The 20,819-nt window shown below is 41.7% G+C and overlaps 1 protein-coding gene across 2 annotated transcripts in view; it reads left to right on the forward strand.

Moving 5' to 3' along the window:
- The first annotated feature begins 919 nt into the window (after positions 1-919).
- Positions 920-20,819, forward strand: part of LOC125118273 (transmembrane gamma-carboxyglutamic acid protein 1) — a 137,151-nt gene continuing 117,251 nt past the window's right edge. Inside the window, exon 1 of one of the 2 annotated variants that reach the window (XM_047764551.1) lies at positions 920-1,028. Coding sequence is in view for 1 of the 2 variants with exons in the window: in XM_047764550.1 (XP_047620506.1) it covers positions 1,948-1,989 (42 nt within the window). In the remaining variant the exon portion in view is untranslated. Of the gene's footprint in view, positions 1,029-1,744; positions 1,990-20,819 lie in introns of those variants that run through there. The other variant, XM_047764550.1, reaches the window with a different exon arrangement.

A 20,819-nucleotide genomic window follows, 5' to 3' on the forward strand; every position in this document is an offset into this window, starting at 1 on the left:
CATGCAGCATGGAATAATAATCAAGTTAGGCTTCTTAAAATGCCAAGTGCCAGAAAACCTGAAACCAATAGGGTAAAATCCACAGGACAACACAAGCTGAATATTCTGTTTCTCAGAGAGACTTTTAAGAAGCCCAAATTTTGAGGTGGCTCCCTAAAAAGTAGGGTCACTCATTGGTCTTATTTGACAACATGTGTTCTTCCCAAGATAGTCAGGTAGGTTTATTTAAGACTCTTTTTTAAAGAAAAAGCAGATGTTGTCAGCAGTAGGCCAGAACCAGCAAGAGTTTGGTCTCAGGGAAAGGGCTGAGCTGTAGCAGTGGGCAACGCTTGGAAAGTCGCTAACCACGTTCTGGGATCACAGACAGAGGAGATATGTTAACTAGGATGCCCTGCACTGGCGCTCTGCGAGTGAGCAATTTCTCTGCCGCTCACCTCTGGAGGGCTGAGGTTTGCGCGCGATGAGGAGAGAGGCCAGTGGGCGGGTGGGACAAAGTGTGGGGAGATAGGCATGCAAAAAGGCTGCCGAGGATCTAGGGTGGCTCCAGGGAGAGGCGCGGTGACCCTGGGGGGGGGGGGGGCGGGGGCGCTGGCTAGCTTGGCCCCGCGCCAAACTGGGATTTTCGAAGTGTGAGTGTGTGGGGGGTGCACCCCGGGGCCTCGACGACTTATCCGCCAGTGTTACACACATGCCTCTGCGGTGGAAAACAGCCCCGACCGGGTGCCTAGAGCAATAGTCTTCTGGACCGGGGCGGCGAGGGCCCCGCTCCTCTGTTTCCCACCCTGCCTGGCCCCGCCTCTCCTCTCCTAACCCCGCCCGGGCCCCGCCCTCGCCACTTCCCACCGCCCTTTCCGTCGGCTCCAGGCTCTAGGCTCGGAACGGGTTTGGGGAAGGTGGGAGCGCGCAGGCGCAGTTGGCGGCTGGCAGAGCGCAGAGTAGCGGCGCGGGGTGCGCGGTGAGTGCTGTGGCCGCGCGGGGCTCGGAGACGGGGAACCTGGTTCTGGCCGAGCGTCCCAGGAAGGATCGAGGTAGGTGCTGGTGACGCCCCGGGGAGCCTTCGGTCCAGTAAGGAGAAACCTGCCAGACGTGCTGGCAGCTGGGTTGGCGCGCTGCCGGAGTGTGTCCGGCCCTGGCCGCGTGCGGAACGGAGTGCGTGGTGGTGGGAGCCGGCGAGGATCTGTTTGAGGAGAGAAATAGAAGGAAAGGGCTCCAGAGGCTGGAAGTCAGGACTCAAGCTTGGCAGGACCGGGAGGTTCGCCAAGAGCGCTGGAGGGTGTCCCAACTTCAAGTTCGGTATCCCCCGGTTGGCGCCCCTGAGCGGCGAGCGTCCCAGGCCTATCCCTTCCCCCGGCTGCCGTCTTGGAGTACGGAGTTGCCAGGAACATTCCTCATCGCGAGGGGAAGAGGATTTGGAGGAGGTGGGCTGTCGCCCCAGGCTAGTGCCAAGGAGGGCGTGGCATTCGTGTGACTTTCTTCACCCCGCCCCCGGGAATGTGTGGGTCTTCTGGTACAGTGTGCTCAGGGACGTTTTAACAAAGGCTGTGACTGTTTTCTAGGCAGTGGCGGGTGACAGCGGGGGTGGGTCAGTGGAGGGGGGCGCACGAGGTCGCGGTGCGGCAGTGGGGGACCGGGAAGCAAGAAGGGGGCAGGCATGGGGGGGGGCGTAGAAGGAAGGGAACAACCCTCCTGCCTCAGCGTTTTCCTCCTTCCTGGTCCGCTGATTTTGATCAGTGGTAGAAACAGCCTCGGGAGAGAGATGAGTGGAAATTAGTGTGTGTGTTCAGGGCCATTGGTTTTGTAATTGAGCTGTTGATGTATTTTCTAAGTGTCCCTTCAGGAGAAAGGCGAAACTGATGGAATTTAAGAGGAAATAATTGAATGGAAGGATGAAGAGGTGCAGTGTCAAAACTTAAAAACTATTAATGCCTTGAGATAGTCATAGTACAGATGAAGCCAAACTTTAAAGGATGTGGAGGTGTGAAAGTCAGGGTAAGTGGAAAGTTAATTAGGGTGCGGTTGATTGTTGCAGTCAAGAGTGGATTGTGTGTGTGTATACATGTTGCCAAGTTCTTCGGCAGATTCACTTTAGAACCTTTAAAAACGATATTAGGGATATAAAACACCAGGGCAAATACTGTAAATTTGGATAAGGTTACAAGGCTTTTGTTTTCAAATTTAGGATCTTTAGGAAAAGTAGTATATGTGTTCCCAAGCATAGATGTTGATATTTTTACTCATTTGTTTAACTTAATACAATTTAACAAACTGAACTTCCTCCTCCTCCACCCCTTTCCCTTGATTGTGAGTCCTGTATTATAAACATTTACTTTCAGATCTGAAGTGTGTTTAAAGGCACAGCCAACCGCCAACCCCCAAATCGTGAAGTGATCAGAATTTCTTCTTGTGTTATTGTCATTTTACTTTTTCTGTTCCTCTTATTTTAAGTTAAATGCCACTGGCATGACCAAAGTGTGGGAGGGAAGCGTTAAGGATACCTTCTCCCTTTTCCAGGGCCTGATGAACTCCTCTCCATCCTTTCAGACTCAGCCCAGTTCACCACTTGGAAAAATTTCTCAAATAGCTCAGAATGAATTAATCTCCTCCCTTTCTGTTCAACTGATACCACTGGCCTTATTTCTCTCTTGCTACTAGAACCTCGGTCTTCTGTGTTACCCCACTATCTAGGGCTATTGGGTATGTACTAAATGCCTAATAAATGCACTTACAGTTTGATGTTAATAAATGCTGTTAGGTAGTAATTAAGATCACGTAACGTTAATGGGATAATAGAAATTCAGAAAGCTAAAATTATATTTAATATTTGGACAACATTAATTGCAATGTGAATAAGAAATAAGTATGGAAATACGTTTCCATGTATTAGTCCGTGGAATCCTTCTAAAAGAAGGCAAAACCGCCATCAGAAAAAGGCCAATTTTTTTTTAAAAGGTCAACTTGTGATACTGAAACCAGTGAAAAGTCAACATGACATGAAGATTTGTAGAAAGACAAATAGGGTGCCTCTTTGCTGCTGGAATTTAGGAAATTTGTGTGGATCAAGCTGGCAAGATGGGATCTTCTGAAGGCTAATATAACTGAAGAACCTGTAACCTATTAGACAATTAAGGAGATTCATCAGTCGTATTATACTCCCGAATCTCAAGGTGTCTCGAGCATTTGGCTAATGAGTCTCTTTCACATTGTAGTGCCTTTAATAGGCTTGGCCTGACTCTTTCTGCCAGCCAGTTCTCTCAACTCCATCAGCATCGTTAGCCTTCCAGTCACCTCTGGCTGATAAGAGGAATTATTTTCCTCTTGCTCCTTACCACTCAAGCACATCACCCCCACACCTAGCTTTCATCTGCTAAATGGATTTACCCATTGGAGAGAATATCATGAGCCAATGATTATTCAATGTATAAGTAAATAGAATTGAGACTTCTAAAAATGAGTCAGGATTGGAAGTTCTCTGTGGCACAGCAGGTTAAGAACCTGGGGTTGCCACCGCAGCTGTGACACAGGCCGCAGCTGTGGCGAGGGTTCAATCCCAGGCCCAGGAACTTCCACATGCCATGGGTACAGACCCAAAATAAAAATAAAAAATAAAAGTCATAAAAATGAAGCGGGGTCGGCTACTTGATTAGTCCAGGTTTCTGTGCCTACAAAGCAGAAAACCTATTTTGGCTTTGAGTAAACGTCTAAGTTTTCTCCCCTCACTTAACATAGCTCCTCTCTACCTAAATGTAAAAGCTCTTCATTTCACTTTTTGAAATATATGGTATCAACACCCCCCACCCCACAAATTAAGTGCCTGATTTTCATGAGTAAAATTTGGGACTCAGAGAGAATGAATGGCATCCATTAAATTTCTTTTTTATGAAAGTTCTACATCCTCTGTGGTCTGTAGACTCATAGAAAGAAAATATTCCCACCGCTGTGATTAAGGCTTCCTACTTTAAACTTTCCTCACCTAGACTTCCTCCCATAGACGTTCCTCTAATTCTTTGACCGGTCAACCTCAGTCACTTCCCCTGAGTCATCTTCTTGGGGTTCTGTCCAAGACTCACTCTTTCCTACTCTGTGCAGGAGACAGTAATATGGTGGGCAGGGGCATGAGATGTGGAGGCAAGATGTTCCACATTTTTCTTTAAGTGTCAGTGTCCTCATCTGTGAAAATGATAATACCTGATAAGTGAGATCTGGTGTATTAATGGCTTATCATAGTATCTGGTACATACTAATTGCCCTAAAAATGGTAGCTGTCATTATACGCAATTGCCATTTCTTACAACTGAAATTTCAGTAGCAATTAATTTCAAAATATGGACATATCGACATCTGCTCTGTTCCAGCTTCAGTTCTGTGATTGTAGAGTCCTCTTATATACATAAAACAGGCGTCTTAGCACAGTGGTTCTCAAACCTCAGCATGCACAATAATCACAAAAATGCATAGATTTCTGAGCCTCACCGCTAGAGTTTCTGATGTCTGAGTCAACGTCTGAGAATTTTCATTTCTTACAAGTTTCCAAATGATAGTGATGCTGCTGACCATCAGATTACATTGAGTGGCACTGATCTAGATGGCATTAGGACACGTTGGCAGGAAGGAAGTGAAAGGAGACCAAAAGACAAAAAGTTATTAAAGAGAGGAGTGTGCTTAAAGCTGATGGCATAAGATAGCTTGTAAAGGAGTTCCCGTCGTGGCGCAGTGGTTAACGAATCTGACTAGGAACCATGAGGTTGCAGGTTCGGTCCCTGCCCTTGCTCAGTGGGTTAATGATCCGGCATTGCCGTGAGCTGTGGTGTAGGTTGCAGACGCGGCTCGGATCCCGTGTTGCTGTGGCTCTGGCGTAGGCCGGTGGCTACAGCTCCGATTCAACCCCTAGCCTGGGAACCTCCATATGCCGCGGGAGCGGCCCAAGAAATAGCAACAACAACAACAACAAAAAAGACAAAAGACCAAAAAAAAAAAAAAAAAGCTTGTAAAGTTTGGAAAAGATAGGACTAAGAGAACACAGTTGGTTTTGGTGACCCGGAGTCTTTTTGTTTTGTTTTTTCATGTGTATCAGTTACAGAGGGTCGATTTAATTATACTACTCAGTTGGTGGAATATTATTATTACAACTAGGAAAAACATACCGCAGGTATTTGAGGTAATAGTTCTTAATCTGGGATGTGCATTTGACTCTGTTAGGGAGCTGTTTTCACCAATTGACTTAAACGTTTAGTGCCCTTCCTCCCGAAGCAGACTCATCAAACTTGAGTGTGGAACCAGCACATGAGAAAATACCAGGAGCTTTTCCTGAATACCCTGGTTAAGAAACGCTCTTTTGAACCGTGGTGGTCAGGAAGGAGAAGTGGTAAAAATAAACTTTTTTTTTTTTGTAAATTGTTGATGAAGGGAGGAGGGAATTAAAAAAACTGGAGTTTGAGAATTTTCAACAATCAAAGAAATTGGAATGTGTCAAGAAGTGAAAAGCCTGCTGGAGTGTTTGAAGGTGTCATAAGGAGATATAATTGAGGAAATAGAGAACTGGACACAGAGATAGGAGGGAATGGAGCGGGGACCAAGATAATAGCAGGGAAAAGAATGAAGAAAAATCAATCTAAAGGTAGAGAGGGGAGCAGTCGAAGGAATATTCTGTAAGGGCAGCTTGTTTACACACTACTGTTCTTCAGTGGAACTTAAATAGTCCGTGAACTCTATGGATTTTTCAAGTTTAATATTGTTGGTAAATAAACTAGTCAGTTCAGCTATTCCAGCTACCTCTAATGGTTATACAATTGTGTTTTTTCACAACTTTTCTCATTTAGAAGAATTTTTTTTTGAAATTAAGTCCAGACACACTGTGCTGTAATGCTTTTGTCCAAGCCCTTGCTATAATATCGATGTATCATCAGTATGTACATGATTATTATTCAACAAATGTTTGTGTGCCTCTCAGTTGCCAGGCATTGTTCTAAGCACTTAAGGATAGAGCAGTGAATAAAATCTGTGCATTCTGTTGGCTATTTCTGTCTTCAAGGAGCTTACATCCTTTTAGAGGGAGGCTGAGGATAAGTTAAATAAAAAAATGTAAGTGCACATGTGTGAGCTTTCTATATATACATATGTATGTGTTTGTGTGATTGTGTGTGTGTGTGTGTAGTTATGTAGTGTTGTATTCTTCAGAGAACTACGAAGTGGGGAAAATGAATAATAGGGGAGCATCTATAGGTTTTCACGTATAGGTGAACGGGATCTGTTGGAGGTGGTGATCAGGCAGGACTTTGCTGACCACAGAGTCTTTGATGAGAACGCCATTTATTTGGAGAAAGAGATCTCTGGGTGTAGAGAACAAGTACAGAGGTCCTGAGGCGGTGTTTTTGAGACCTTTTTGTTAGGAATTACAAAACAGTCCTTGTGGCTAGAGTAGCATAAATAAGTGGGGGTGAATAACAAGAAACAGGGATAAGTAAGTAACAACGTGTGTTGGAAGGTGGGAAGAGCATATGAGGGCTATTCAGCTCATTTTGAGAGGACATTGTAAGGATACAGAATGAGAAGGAAAACCAGAGAGTGTTTCAAGAGAGAGATGATCTGATCTGATTTTTCTTTTGCAAGGATTAATCTGATTGCTTTGAGGAGACTAGATTGCAGGGGGAGCAAGAAGACAAGAGCGACCAGGATTGAGGAGAAGCTGTGATGGCCTGGACCAAGAAAGTGTAATGCTGGAGATAGGAGAAGTGATCAGATTTCCTGCTCACTTACAGGAAGTGGAATTGGAAGGGCACTGTGACAGAGGAAGAGAGTCAAGGGTAATTTCAAGGATTTTGATCTGAGCAACCAGAAGGGTGCAGTGGCCATTTAGTGAGATATGGAAGATGGTTGGAGAAAGAAAATTTGAGAGAAGGAAGACCAAGAATTCTGTGCTATGCATATTGAGTTTGAGATGACTTTTTGATATCCAGGTAGAATTCAGGAGAGTGGTATGGGTGGACAGGAAGCTCTGGGGATGGATCAAATCATTAGAAGGGAAGAGAAGAGGTCACTCCTTGGCTTTCAAAAAAAAAAAAAGAACTATTTTTAGAGCATTTTAGATTCACAACAAAATTGAGCAGAAAATCCGCAGTTTCCATTACCCCCAAACACACACAACCTCCTCCACTACCAGCATCCTGCAACATAGTGGTACATTTGTTAGAAGCAACAAACCTCCACTGACATAGTGTCATCACCTAAAGTCCCTGGTTTAGACTTCACTCTTGGTTTTGTACATTCTATGGGTTTGAACAAGTGTTAAATGACTTGCATCTACCATTGTAACATCATACAGAATGATTTCATTGCCCTAAAAATCCTCTGGGCTCTATGTAATTCATCCGTGGCAACCCCTGGCAACCCTGATCCTTTTACTGTTAATATAGATTTACCTTTTCTAGAATGTCCTATATAGAGCTGGAATTACACAGTATGAGAGCTTTGTATGTTGGCTTACTCATGTAACAATATGCGTTTAATTTTCATCCATGTCTTTTTCATGGCTTATTGTTCACTTTTCAGTGCAAAGTAATATTCAATTGTCTGGATATATCACTTTCCATTCACTTATGAAGGACATGTTGCTTGCTTCCAAGTTTTGGCAGTTATGAATAAAGCTGCTGTAAACATCCTTGTGCAGGTTTTTTTGGTGGACATAAGTTTTTAACTCCTTTGGGTAAATACCAAGGAGCACAATTGTTGGATCATATGGTAAGGGTATGTTCGCTTTTGTCAGAAACTGCCAGATTGTCTTCCAGAGCGACTGTACCATTTTACTTCCCACCTACAATGAATGAGAATTCCCATTGCTCCACATCTGCACTAGCATTTGGTTTTGTCAGTGTTTCGAATTTTGGTTATTCAAATAGGTGTGTAGTAGTATCTCATTTTTTAAATTTGGAATTTACTAATGACATACTGAACATCTTTCCATATTATACTTGCCATCTATATATCTTCTTTCTTGAGGTGGCTGTTAGGTCATTTACCCATTTTTTTAATCAAGTTGTTCATTTTCTTACTGAGTTTTTAGAGGATTTTTTTGGTACATTTTGGAGAACAGTCCCGTATGAGATGTCTGTTTTTGTTTTGCAAATATTTCCTCTCAATCTGTGATTTGTCTTCTCATCCTTTTAACATCGTCTTTCACAGTCCAAAAGTTTCTAATTTTAATGAAATACAGCTTATTTTTTCTTCCATAGATCATGCCTTTAGTGTTATATCTAAATGTCATTGCCATAGCCAAGGCCAAATTGGCTTTCTCCTATGTTATTTCAAGGAGCTTTATAGTTCTGTATTTTACGTTTGGTTTTTGACCCATTTTGAGTTAAATTTTGTGAAGGATGTAAGGTCTGTGGATATTCAATTGTTACAGCACCATTTGGTGAAAAGACTGTCTTTGCTCCATTATATTATCTTTTACTTTGTTAATAATCAGTTGGCTATATTTGTTTGGGCCTTTTTTCTAGGCTCTCTGTTTTATTCCATTGATCTATTTGTATTCTCTCCCCAATATCATACTTCCTTGATTACTGTACGTCTATAGTTAGTCTGTAAATAGGGTTGAGTCAGTCTTCTGACTCTGTTCTCCTCTTTCAATACTGAGTTGACTGTTTTAGGTCTTTGGCCTCTCCATATAAATTTCAGATTAAGTTTGTTGATATCCACAAAATAACCGGCTAGATTTTGATTGAGATTGTGTTGAGTCTATTGATCAACTTGTGAAGAACTGATATCTTTTTTTTTTTTTTTTGCTTTTTAGGGACACATCTAAGGACTGCCATCTTGACACTATTGAATCTTTCTATCCATGAAATTGGAATGATTCTCCATTTATTTAGTTCTTTGATATCTTTTGTCACAATTGGGAGAAATTTTCCTCATATAAATATTGTACATATTTTATTAGATTTATACATACGTAATTCACTTGGGATGCTAATGTAAATGGTAATGTTATTTTAATTTCAAATTCCAGTTACTACTGGTGTATAGGATTTTGATAATTTTTGAGTATTAATCTTGTATATTGCAGCATTGCATATTATAGGAGTTTTTGTTGTTGTTGTTTTATTCTTTTGCAATTTCTACCTGACGCTAATGCCATCTGTGAAAGTTTGATTCCTTACTTACTAGTCTGTATAACTTCAAAAGGAGTGGTGAGATGAAAGGGAGAGAGCATTATTACCTCGTTCCTTATCTTCGTTGAAGAGCTTTGAGTTCTCAATATAAAGTATGATATTAGCTTTAGATTTTTTTGTAGATATTCTTAACAAATTGAAGAAGTTCCCATTTATTTCTGGCTTGCTGTGTTTTTAATCTTGTATGGGTTTTGGATTTTGTCAAGTCCTTTTTCTGCATCTATTGATATGCTCATGTTATTTTTCTTCTTTAGCCCATTGATGTGATGGATTGCATTAATTGATCTTCACATGTTGATCCAGCCTTGCGTACCTAGGATAAATCTCTCTTGGTCGTAGTGTGTAATTCTTTTTATACATTGTTGGATTTGACTTGCTCATCTTTTGTTGAGGATTTTTGCATGTCTGTGCGTGAGAGACACTGGTCTGTAGTTTTCTTTTCCTGTAATGTCTTTGTATGGTTTTGGTATTAAGGTAGTTCTGGCCTCATGAGTTAGCAAATATTCCCTTGTTTTCTGTCTTCTGGAAGAGATTATAGAAAATTGATACAGTGTCTCCGTAAATGTTTGATAGAAATCACAAGTAAGCCTGTCTAGGCCTTTTGCTTTCTGTTTGGGGAGGTTATTAATTTGTGACTTAATTTTTTAATACATATAGGCCTATCCATATGGTCTATTTTTCTTATGTGAGTTTTGGCAGATTGGGTCTTTGAAGGAATTGGTTAGTCTAGTTTATGAAATCTGTGGGCATAGATTTGTCCATGCACTCCATAGTAATGTCTTTTATTTCATTTTTGATATTGTAATTTTTATCTTTCTTCCCCCCATAGCTTGGCTAAAAGTTTACAGATTTTATAGATTTTTTTTCTTATTATTTCTCTTCTTTTGCTTACTTTGAATTTAATTTGCTCTTTTCTGCTTTCTTTCTTTCTTTCTTTCTTTTTTTTTTTTTCCTGTTTAGGGCTGTGCCTATGGCATATGGAAGTTAATAGGCTAGGGGTAGGATTGGATTTGCTGCTGCCAGCCACAGCCACAGCCACACCAGATCCAAGCCACATCTGTGACCTGTGCTGCAGCTTGTAGCAAGGCCAGATCCTTGAGCCACTGGGCAAGGCCAGGGATTGAACCCACATCCTCATGGATACTTAACCCACTGAACAACAACAGGAGCTCCTTTTCTGGCTTTCTAAGGTGGAAGCTTAGATTATTGCTGATTTTAGATCCTTTTTTTTTTCTTTCTTGTTCAGCTGCACTCGTGGTATATGAACGTTCCCAGGCCAGGGATTGAATCCAAGCTGGAGCTGTGACCTGCGCCATGGCTGCTGTAGCAATGCTGGATTGTTAACCCTGTGTGCTGGGCTGAGAATTGAAGCAACACATCCACAGAGACAAGCAGATCATTAACCCACTGCGCCACATTGGGAGCTCTTGATCTTTTTTCTTTTTTATTGTATGCAGTCAATACTGTACATTTCCCTCTAAGCATTGCTTTCACTTTATTCCACACTATTTGGTAAGTTGTATTTTCATTTTCATTTAGTTCAGAATATTTTGAAATTTATTTCGTGACTTCTTCCCTGACCCATGTGTATTAGAAGTGAGTTGTTTAATCTGTGTATTTGGGGATTTTGCAGTTATCTTACTGATTTCTAGTTTAATTCCGGTGTGGTCTGAGAGCAGACATTATGTGATTTCTATTCTTTTAAATTTGTTAAGGTTGTGTTTTATGTCCCAGAATGTGGTCTGTTTGCTGCATATTCCATCAAGCTACAGAAAAATGTGAATTCTCTGTTGTTGGATCAAGTAAGGAGATCAGTTATATCCAATTGATGGTGCCGTTCAGTTGGACTATGTACTTAATCAATTTTTGCCAGTTGGATCTGTCCATTTCTGTTAGAGCGATGTTAGCCTGCAACTGTAGTAGGGGATTTATCTATTTTTCCTTGCAGCTCTTTGGGGTTTCGTCTCATGTATTTTGACACTTTGTTGCAATGTGCATGCACATTAAGGATTATGTTATGTCTTCTTGGACACTCAACCCATTTATCCCAGACAACTTTCCTTGCCTTGAAGTAGCTGTCCGAAATCAATGTAGCTGTTCCTGCTTTCCTTTTTCTTTCTTCTTTTTTATTGAGGTATAGTTAGTTTACAGTGTTATGTTACTTTCAAGTGTATAACAAAGTGATTCTGGTAAATAACTTTCCCATAAGTTTTTATAAAATATTGAATATAGTTCCCTGTGCTATGCAGTAGGTCCTTTACCTCTTTTATATATAGTAGTATATATATGTTACCACGAACTCCTAATTCATCTCTCTCCACCCCCTGCTATCTCCTTTGGTAACCATAAGTTTGTTTTCTGTGTTTCTGAATCTGTTTCAGTTTTATAAATAAATTCATTTGTATCATTTTTTAAAAAAATATTTTAAATATAGGCGTTCCCGTTGTGGCTCAGTGGTTAACAAATCGGACTAGGAACCATGAGGTTGCGGGTTCGATCCCTGGCCTTGCTCAGTGGGTTAAGGATCCGGCGTTGCTGTGAGCTGTGGTGTAGGTCGCAGACGTGGCTTGGATCCTGCGTTGCTTTGGCTCTGGCGTAGGCCGGTGGCTACAGCTCGGATTGGACCCCTAGCCTGGGAACCTCCATATGCTGCAGGAGCCGCCCAAGAAAAAGTCAAAAAAAAAAAAAAAAAAAAGATTCCAAATATATTTGTCTTTCTCCATCTGGCTTACTTCACCTAGTGCGATAATCTTTAGGTCCATCCTTGTTGCTGCAAATGGCATTATTTCATTCTTTTTAATGGCTAAGTAGCATTCCATTGTGTGTGTGTGTATGCGTGTATACACCTCACATCTTTATCCATTCATCTGTCGATGGACATTTAGGTTGCAGTATGGCTTGGCTGTTGTAAATAGTGCTGCTATAAACATTGGGAAGCATGTATCTTTTTGAATTACAGTTTTGTCTGGGTATATGCCTCGCTCAGTGGGTTAAGGAGCCTATGTTGCCGTGAGCTGTGGGTCGCAGACATGGCTTGAATCCTGCATGGCTGAGGTGTAGGCTGGCAGCTGCAGCTCCCATTCGACCCCTGGCCTGGGAACTTCCATATGCCATAGGTGCGGCCCTGAAAAGAAAAAGAAAAAAAGCAAAAAAGAGAAAGTTTTTCATTTTACCTTTAGTTTTTCATTTTTGATGCTCTTCCCCTTTTTATGTAGATCCTTATTTCTGACCTGTGCTATTTTCCTTCTCTTTGAAGAACGTCTTTTAACATGTTTTGTCAGGCACATCTCCTGGCACACAATAGCCTCAATTTTTGTTTGTCTGAGAAAGTCATTTTTTTCTCCTTCCCTTTTGAGAGAGAATTTCTCAGGGTACAAAACTCTCAGGTTGTTAGTGAATTTTCTTTCTCTCAACATTATAAATATTTTTCACTCCCTTCTTGCTTGCTTGCTTGGTTTTGAGAGAAAGTCAGACGTACACTTGATCCTTAGCCACATGGGGGTTAATCCAAGTGAGTATAATTTATAGTCATCCCTCCATAGCTGCGGTTCCTCTGCATTCGCAGAGTCAACCAACCACAGACTCTGTAATATTGCAGCATTTACTATTGAAAAATGTTTGCATAGAAGTGGACCCAGGCAATTCAAACCCCTGTTGTTCTAGGATCAGCTGAAAATCTTATCTTTGTTCCTCTGTGGGAAAGTCCCATCCTCCCCCAACCCCTTGGGCGTCTTTCCACATTTTTTGTCTTTGATTTTCTGCAGTTTGACTATAACATGCCTAGATGTAGCTTTTTGTTTGTTTGGTTGGTTGGTTTTTGTTTTTCAGCCACACCCATGGCATGTGGAAGTTCCCTGGCCTGGAATTGAATCTGCGCCACAGGTGCAGTAACACCGGATCCTTATCCTATGGGGCTGGGCTGGGAACTGAACTGGCTCCTCCACAGAGACAAGCCAGATCATTAACCCACTGTGCCACAGTGGGAACTCCTGTTTTGTTTTGTTGCGTTTTTAAGCATTTATCCTTCTTGGTATTCTCTGAGCTTCCTGGATCTATGGTTTGGTATCTGACATTTATTGGGGGAAGTTCTCAGTCATTATTGTGTCAAAAAATGCTTCTGTTTTCTATTTCATTCTTTCTGGTATTCTCATCATACGCGTTATGTCTTTTGTAGTTGTCTTAGAGTTCTTGGATGTGTTTTGGTTTGGGGACATGTCTACTACCATTTTCAAGCTTAGAGATTCTTTACTCCTCTGTGTCCAATCTACTAATTATCCCATCGTAGACATTCTTTATTTCCGTTACAGCATTTTGGATTGGGAGCGTATCTTTCTGATACTTAGAATTTCCATCTCTGCTTACAGTATCCATCTTTTCTGGACTGTTACTTACTTTTTCCATTAAAGCCCATAGCCTGTTAATCCTAGTATTTTAAAATTCCTGGTCTGATAATTCCAACATGCCTGCCATATCTAAGTCTGGTTTTATTTTGATTTTCCCCCTTCTTCACAGGGTTTAGAAGACAGCCTCTTGGTATTGCAACACCTTTCCTCCAATGGCAAAATGACTGGGTTATCCTGAAACCCTTGAGGACCATAGAAATACTATTGTCAGTGCAAGTTGACTTTAGAGTTTCCTCAGGAAATGGCTTTACACAATGTCTGTCAAAATTGTATTCAGCGTTTCTTGAACACCTTTGCTGTGAAAGGGGTGTGCCTTACCCTTTGTAAGGAAGAAACATAAATACTTCCCAAGAATGTTACTGAGCATAATGAAGTGAGAGTCAAAGAAAGTGCCACAGGGCAGAGATAATCAGAGCTCTTAAAAATGCTCAGTGGTTGCTTTGCTTTCTTCATTATTGTGTGGTAATAGCTGGTATACTTCTTTTCAAGCTCATTCACATACTTACGATGAATTTTTGATAGCACTCATTATCTTCTTGAAAGGCTTGGCAGTTAAATGGGCCAGAATTTAAATAACAATTTGAGCTTCTTAGGTACATTTTTCACTGCCTCAGAATTTAGAATCTAGGATTTCTTTGGGAAAATGTATTCTCTTTTACATTCCTGACTTGGAATAAGTTCCTTGCGTGCTCTTTTTTCCCTTCTTTGTGTCTTAGAAGATAGGCGTTATTTTCTGGAGTCCTAGTTAACCAAACTCCTCCTTTTTGAGTGACAAAACCTTGTTATTCAAAGCACTGTATATTCTGTGTATCTGTTCCATTCTGGCTCCAGAGAGCCTGTTCTTTGTGGTTTCGTTTCTAATGTTATGCATCACAATTTTGTTAAAAAAAAAAAAATCCATATGACTAACTTGTCGCAGTAATCCTTGCTGACATGTTTGCTTCAGGGAGAAAACTGGCAAAGTTAGAAACACATGCCTCGTTTTAAAATTTGCTGTCACTGCAGAAAAAAAGTTAATGGAATATATTTCTAGTTTTTTCCTCTGTTAGTATTACTCATGGGACCGGTATAATGATTTTGGCAAGAATATATTTACTTTGCTGTGTAATTTTATCATTCCTCAGTATCACTCATTTTTTCCCTAGGATTTATCAAGAAAATATTATGATGTAGAGAAATTGAAAAAATTCTTTTTTTAGGTTCATAAGCAGTCTGAAAATGTTTTTTGTTGCATTGATAGGAAGTATGTTGCAAATTTTAATGTTCCCTGAGTTTCTCTTACCTGTTTGTTTTGTTTTTTGGCTGCACTTGCAGCATGCGGAAGTTCCCAGGCCAGGGATCAAACCCATGCCACTGCTGTAACCAGAGCCACAGCATCAGCAATGCTGGATCCTTAACCCACTGAGCCACGAGGGAACTCCTGTTTTTTTTTTTTTTTTAAGCGTTCCTTGAATTTAAAAGTTCCTTTAACTTAAGATGCAAATGGTAGACATGATTATTAGCATTTTCTTTAAACTATGAATGTTCATGCAGTTCATAGATTTGACCTTGGCAGAGTTTTCTTTAGTCCATTCCCACTGCGGTTGTCCTTGTTCAGGATTCATTACCACTTTTTTTTTTTTTAATTTTTATTTTTTGTCTTTTTTTCTAGGGCCGCACCCACGCCATATGGAGGTTCCCAGGCTAGGGGTCTAATCAGAGCTATGGCCGCTGGCCTACACCACAGCCACAGCAACTAATTTAAAAAAAAAACAAAACTCAATGAATTTTATTACATTTATAGTTGTATAATGATCATCACAACCCAATTTTACAGCATTTCCATCCCCAACCCCCAGCCCACCCCCCCAAAGGGTCTCCTTTGGAAACCATAAGTTTTTCAAAGTCCTTGAGTCAGTATCTGTTCTGCAAAGAAGTTCATTGTGTCCTTTTTTTCGATTCCACATGTAAGTGATAGCATATGACCTTGGTGTGTCACTGTCTGACTGACTTCACTTAGCATGATCATTTCTGGGTCCATCCGTGTTGCTGAGTATTTATTACTTCTCTCTGAACACTGTAATCGTGTCCTTTTTACTGGTCTTCCCGTCATTTCTTCCCAGTCCATAATGCAAACCTGCCCATCCACAGATAGTGAAGCCTCCTCCAGCCTAAGGGTACCACCCTGCATAGTGCTTCTAGAAAGATGCATCCAGCCCTGAATACGGAACTCTTCACTTTCTGAAAAGATTTGTCTGTGCCTAACCTTTCTGAGTTGGCTTCTGCTGTTTTCTGAGTTCCTCATTTGCATTTTAGCTCTTAACTATTGAACGGGTGCAGCTCTCTGCCAGAATCTCAGCCTCATTAGCCAGGGGTCAGAGCATCTCTGTTGTCTTTGTCTACTGGGTGTCTGCCTGGTTAAGGTTGGAAATCAGCATTTTGAATCCTTCTGAGCTCCTTGCCACTAGGTTAAGTGGCGTCTGGTGTACTTCATCAGGGCCTTCTGAAGACCAGGAAAGGCACTGGGGTAAATCCTGTTTAGAAGGAGATTTTGCTTTTTCCCTCTGGGACCCAAACACACTCTTAGCAATCCTGTCCTTCACAGGAGTATAGCACATTCATTATTCAGAAGATTGCCCACATTTTTTTTTTTCTTCTCCTCTGTCAAGCAGATACCGGCCACGTGGATTATTTTCCTTAATAATGTCAATAACAGCAGTGACAGTAACCCCTTTGTTGTACCAGATACTTTACTTTTATTATTTTTATTACCTTGTATGGAATATGACATTTATCCCCGCTTTATACTGAGGACACAACAGTTCAGAGAGGTTAAGTGCTCAGGATTACTTTGGGGTATGTGGTAGGGCTGGAATTCCAGCGCAGGTCTCTCTGACTAAATCTTGGGGGTTGTTTCAGGAGGCCCCTGAAGCATGAAGCGTGCTTTGGGGCTGCCTCTTCCCATTCTCAGCTTTATACAGTAAAACTCTTGTGTTTAAGAGGAGAACATGTATATTGAACACTTACCAAGCATGCATCTCAAGCATCAAACATTATGGTCTAGCAAGCATTAAGTGCTTGAAGAATGTTGAATGAATTGATGAGTGAATGAATGAGAGGGTATTAGGTAGATTTGTTAGAAAGGGTAATCTCTGTGCTGAACACAGTGGCAGGCATGTGGATGTGGTAGGGACTCAAAAAATATTTGTTGAATTAATGAGATTATCCACTGTACCCTTCTGTTAAAACATGATGACGAATCTAAGTATTTGAGTGATAGATCTGGTCTTTTGGTGAAGAAAATATGGGTTTTAATGGATGTTTTTTCCTCTGTATCTCTCAAAGAGTAGTTGCTATCCTTTGAAGAACTCCACTTCCGGAACAAGGCTTGATTTACCTACTTCATCTCACTGGACCTCTCACTCATTCACTCCCTAACACTCCTCTCTTGACCTCTGCCCTTTGCCTGGGTGAAGCCATTCATTCCCACGCCCAGCTACATTGTGCACAATGACAACTCCCACAGCTATATCTAGTCAGAATTTTTCCTTGACCATCGAGGCTGTAAAAATGACTGTCGACCTTCAACTAAAATGTCTTAGAACTTTTCCCCCTGTCCACTACCCCATGTGCAGGCCTGCTGCTTCTCCTTGGGGTCTCAAATTGTTAAAGGGAAGGAAGCTCTGTATTCAGGACAGAGAGCTCTGGGTAGGAAGCAGCCTGAGTACAATCTTGAACATGACCACATGCGGTTCCCTTAGCCACTGCTTTGGAGTCTTGGCCTAGAGTTAAAGCCTCTCTCTTAAGGGGCTAACAGGAGTCTCCCTCACTCCCTCCAGACAAGCTTCTGTCTTTTGGTGCTTCTCTGGGCCAGGTGACCTTCTACTCCTCCTTGCTGATGCCAGCAGGGGTGACAGGAGAGGGAGACCTCTTTCTCCTTCCTTTCTCAAGCATGGTGTGTGACAGAATATACTCTCATGCCGCATCTACAGAACTCTCTCAGGGTTAGTGTGGATTTTTTCCTCCATTGTCTCTTTCTTTCCTGGCTGCATAATAGACCATGAGTTGTTTTGTGATGTATTTTTCCTAGTACTTCCAGTCTTCACGAGAGGCCTGCCCGGTGACACTGTGCAGTTAACTCTTGGCTATTTCTCTGGACCTATCCATGGCTTCTCCTTGTGCTGCAAGTCACTGGACTTCAGTTGCTAGTGTTGTTTTCTTCCTGTTACATTACTACAATGGTTTTGCTTCTCTTTTTTTCCTTCATCACACACTGGTGGGACTCAATTGTCTAACACTGTATATGAAATGTCTTCAAACAGCCTTAATTAAGTCAGATGCTGTCTCTGTGTAATGTTGGCAAAGAAATCTTAAGTGCTTCCTTCCTACATTTAGTTGCGTTAAAGAGAAATTTCTAAGGAGTATTTTGTTCTTTTTATTCCAAAAATGTTTACTATAGCTTCTTATTGATCGCTGTGGATTCTATTAAAATGACCAAAAGTCACCTCCACCTTGGCACAGGTAAGTCTTAGTTGCTGTGTGATCATCCATTGTCTTTCTGTCCACATCTGTATTTATAGAAATGTAATTCAAACTCATTTTGCTGTGGCTTCCCCAGCTAGTCAGGACCAAGACAGACTGTTAGAGAGCTCTGATACGAGTTTGTCTACAGCCTAAGGTTCTAGCACTGTCTGGGGTGGATGTTTCTGATGACAGTATGCCGGTTGTTTGAGAACCATAGCTTTTGGTCTGACCTTACTCTGTTTGACCAGAAGCAGCATCATTAATTCCGGGGAGTATTACCAGACCCTGAGAGGATCCCTCCATAAGGACCAAGACTGAGTGCTTAGGGAAGCCATAAACCTCGGGCACCAAGGGCACCACTTCCTTCACCGTGCCCTACGCATAGCTGCCATGCGTAGGTCTCCTACTTCAAGGGGGCCTGTACTTGGAGTAGTTAGTTCTATTTGCTTGCGTGGGTAGATGACAAAGGATAGTCTGTTAAACACTTCACACTTCGCCTTCTCGCTCATCACTTGCTTTTAACTAATTCAGGGCCCCACTGAGATGTGCAGTGTCACCTCTTAGTAAATGCTTTGGAAGTCTTGGCATGGAACATCCGTCTAGTGTTCCTGGCTCACAGAGAAGCAGGTAAGTTGAGCATATTGTATGTAGAAGCGCTTCTCTGCGCAGCACCTTGGCCACCTTGCATGTCTTCATTCATGACACGGGGCCATGCTTGACCATCGTCTGACTCAAGGCTCGGCAAAATGCCCCGTAGTTCTTCCTGGAGCCAGAGGAGATAAGCAGCCTGGTGAGGAGTCGCCACTAGGCAGTTTCCCCTAACATATCTGTGGGAACCTGTCATACGTCCATTTCTCATCCATCTCTTAGTGCAGCTGAGCGCAGGTGTTTCCACCTTGTACCCTGTGGAGTACAACTTGCGGTATCTGTGTCAGTCTGTAAAACTGCTTAGTTTAGTTGAGAGGTGGCTCCTCTACAGCACCATGACACATCGCGGGGACTTCTGTCATCTGCCCCTCCTGTTTGATGTCAGCATGTGGGATTAAGGACTCAGTGTGCTGACACCATGCTGATTTTGCTTTTGCTGTGTGTGTAAGTAATAAATTGTCTGAATCCATTTGAGCTCATTGTCTCCTTACCAGCCTAATCTAGGAAAGTGCAGCAGCCAGCCTAACAGCTGCACTAGCAATACTTGTGGCCCCATGAGCCACTGATGTGTTGCTTTGGGAATGTTTGACTGTGACACAGTGGGGCTCACACTGACCAAACACTCAGCTGCTGTACGTACCATGGGGTATTCTTTGAGCCTTGTACTTGTCTCTGGGCAGAGAGGGGCCTGTGGTTTGTAGGTGGGCAGAAACCAAGGCTTTCTATTGGAATTACCCTTTTCTCCCCTAGGCAGGCCAAAGAAAATACCAAATCTGCTCATTAGAAAGTCTTATTTATGCAACTGCAAGGACCTCTCAAATTCTGAAGCTGCCCCCAGCCTCCACATCTCCCTAAGTGTAGTAGGAAACAAAGACCAGTCACAGTGTTTGGGCCTACTCAAAATGATGTATTTTCTTTTCTTTTCTTTTTTTGTCTTTTGTCTTTTGAGGGCTGCACATGGAGGTTCCCAGGCTAGGGGTCTAATCGGAGCTACAGCTGCCGGCTTACGCCACAGCCACGCCAGATCCGAGCCTTGTCTGTGACCTACACCACAGCTCACAGCAACACCAGATCCTTAACCCACTGAGCAAGGCTGGGGACCGAACCCACCACCTCATGGTTCTTAGTCAGATTCGTTTCCACTGCGCCACGACTGGAACTCCAAAATGATGTATTTTAAATGGTACATTCCTCCTTAGGAGGTGGTTCCCTCTTGCTCATGGATTTTGTGGTATTTTGGTTTACAAAGAAACCAAATTTTCACCATACAGTAATCTACAAAAACATTTCTATTCTGGCATTAGATCTGGGAAAAATAGAAGACAGCATGGAGAGTAATTTCTATTCAAATATTTTTGAAAAAATTTTTTACAATACTTGTTTTTTATATTATGCTCCTTTTTTAAATACAGACTTTTTTTAAGACTATAAATTTCCCTCTAAACACAACTTGAACTGAATTCCACAGATTGTGTTTTGTATTTTCATTACCATTTAGTTTAAAATATTGTCTAATTTCTCTTGTAATTTATTTTTAAATTTTTTGTGTTCCCCCGTGTTGAAAGCTTTTTATCCAAATGCAGTCATACTCATTTCATTCTATACCCCTATAATGTTTATTCTAATACAGTAATATTCCTTCAGTTTTTCAGATCCCTTTCATCAGAAAAGTTAGTGTGTAGTTTATTTTTCGACCCAGTGATTATTTATAGAGTTTTATTGTTTTACTGGCTTACGTATTGATATTTGGGAGGAAAACGTTAACACAGTAGTTCTGGTTGCTAACTCTTTCATGTTTCTGAGGGAACCTGGAACCATGATTGACTCTTGGTCAGCCCTCTGCATGTTTTTGTGTTTAATGGTTGGTTTTGTTTTGTACACCAGGAGCAATAGACCGTGCTGTACCCGTTTGTTAGAACTGCTTTGTACAAACATCCGGATTGATGAAGTGTACCTAGTTTGATTGCTGGGGTCTTGAGTTTCAGTTACCATGGCTGGTTGCATGGCAAGATATGCCTGTATGACTAGCCCTTCGTACACAAATCATGAATTCTGAGATTCACATGCTCTTTCTCTCTTCCCTGGGCAGAGGTATTTTGCA

The sequence above is a fragment of the Phacochoerus africanus genome, chromosome X, assembly GCF_016906955.1.
Source record: "Phacochoerus africanus isolate WHEZ1 chromosome X, ROS_Pafr_v1, whole genome shotgun sequence".
NCBI classification, from domain to species: Eukaryota; Metazoa; Chordata; class Mammalia; order Artiodactyla; family Suidae; genus Phacochoerus; species Phacochoerus africanus.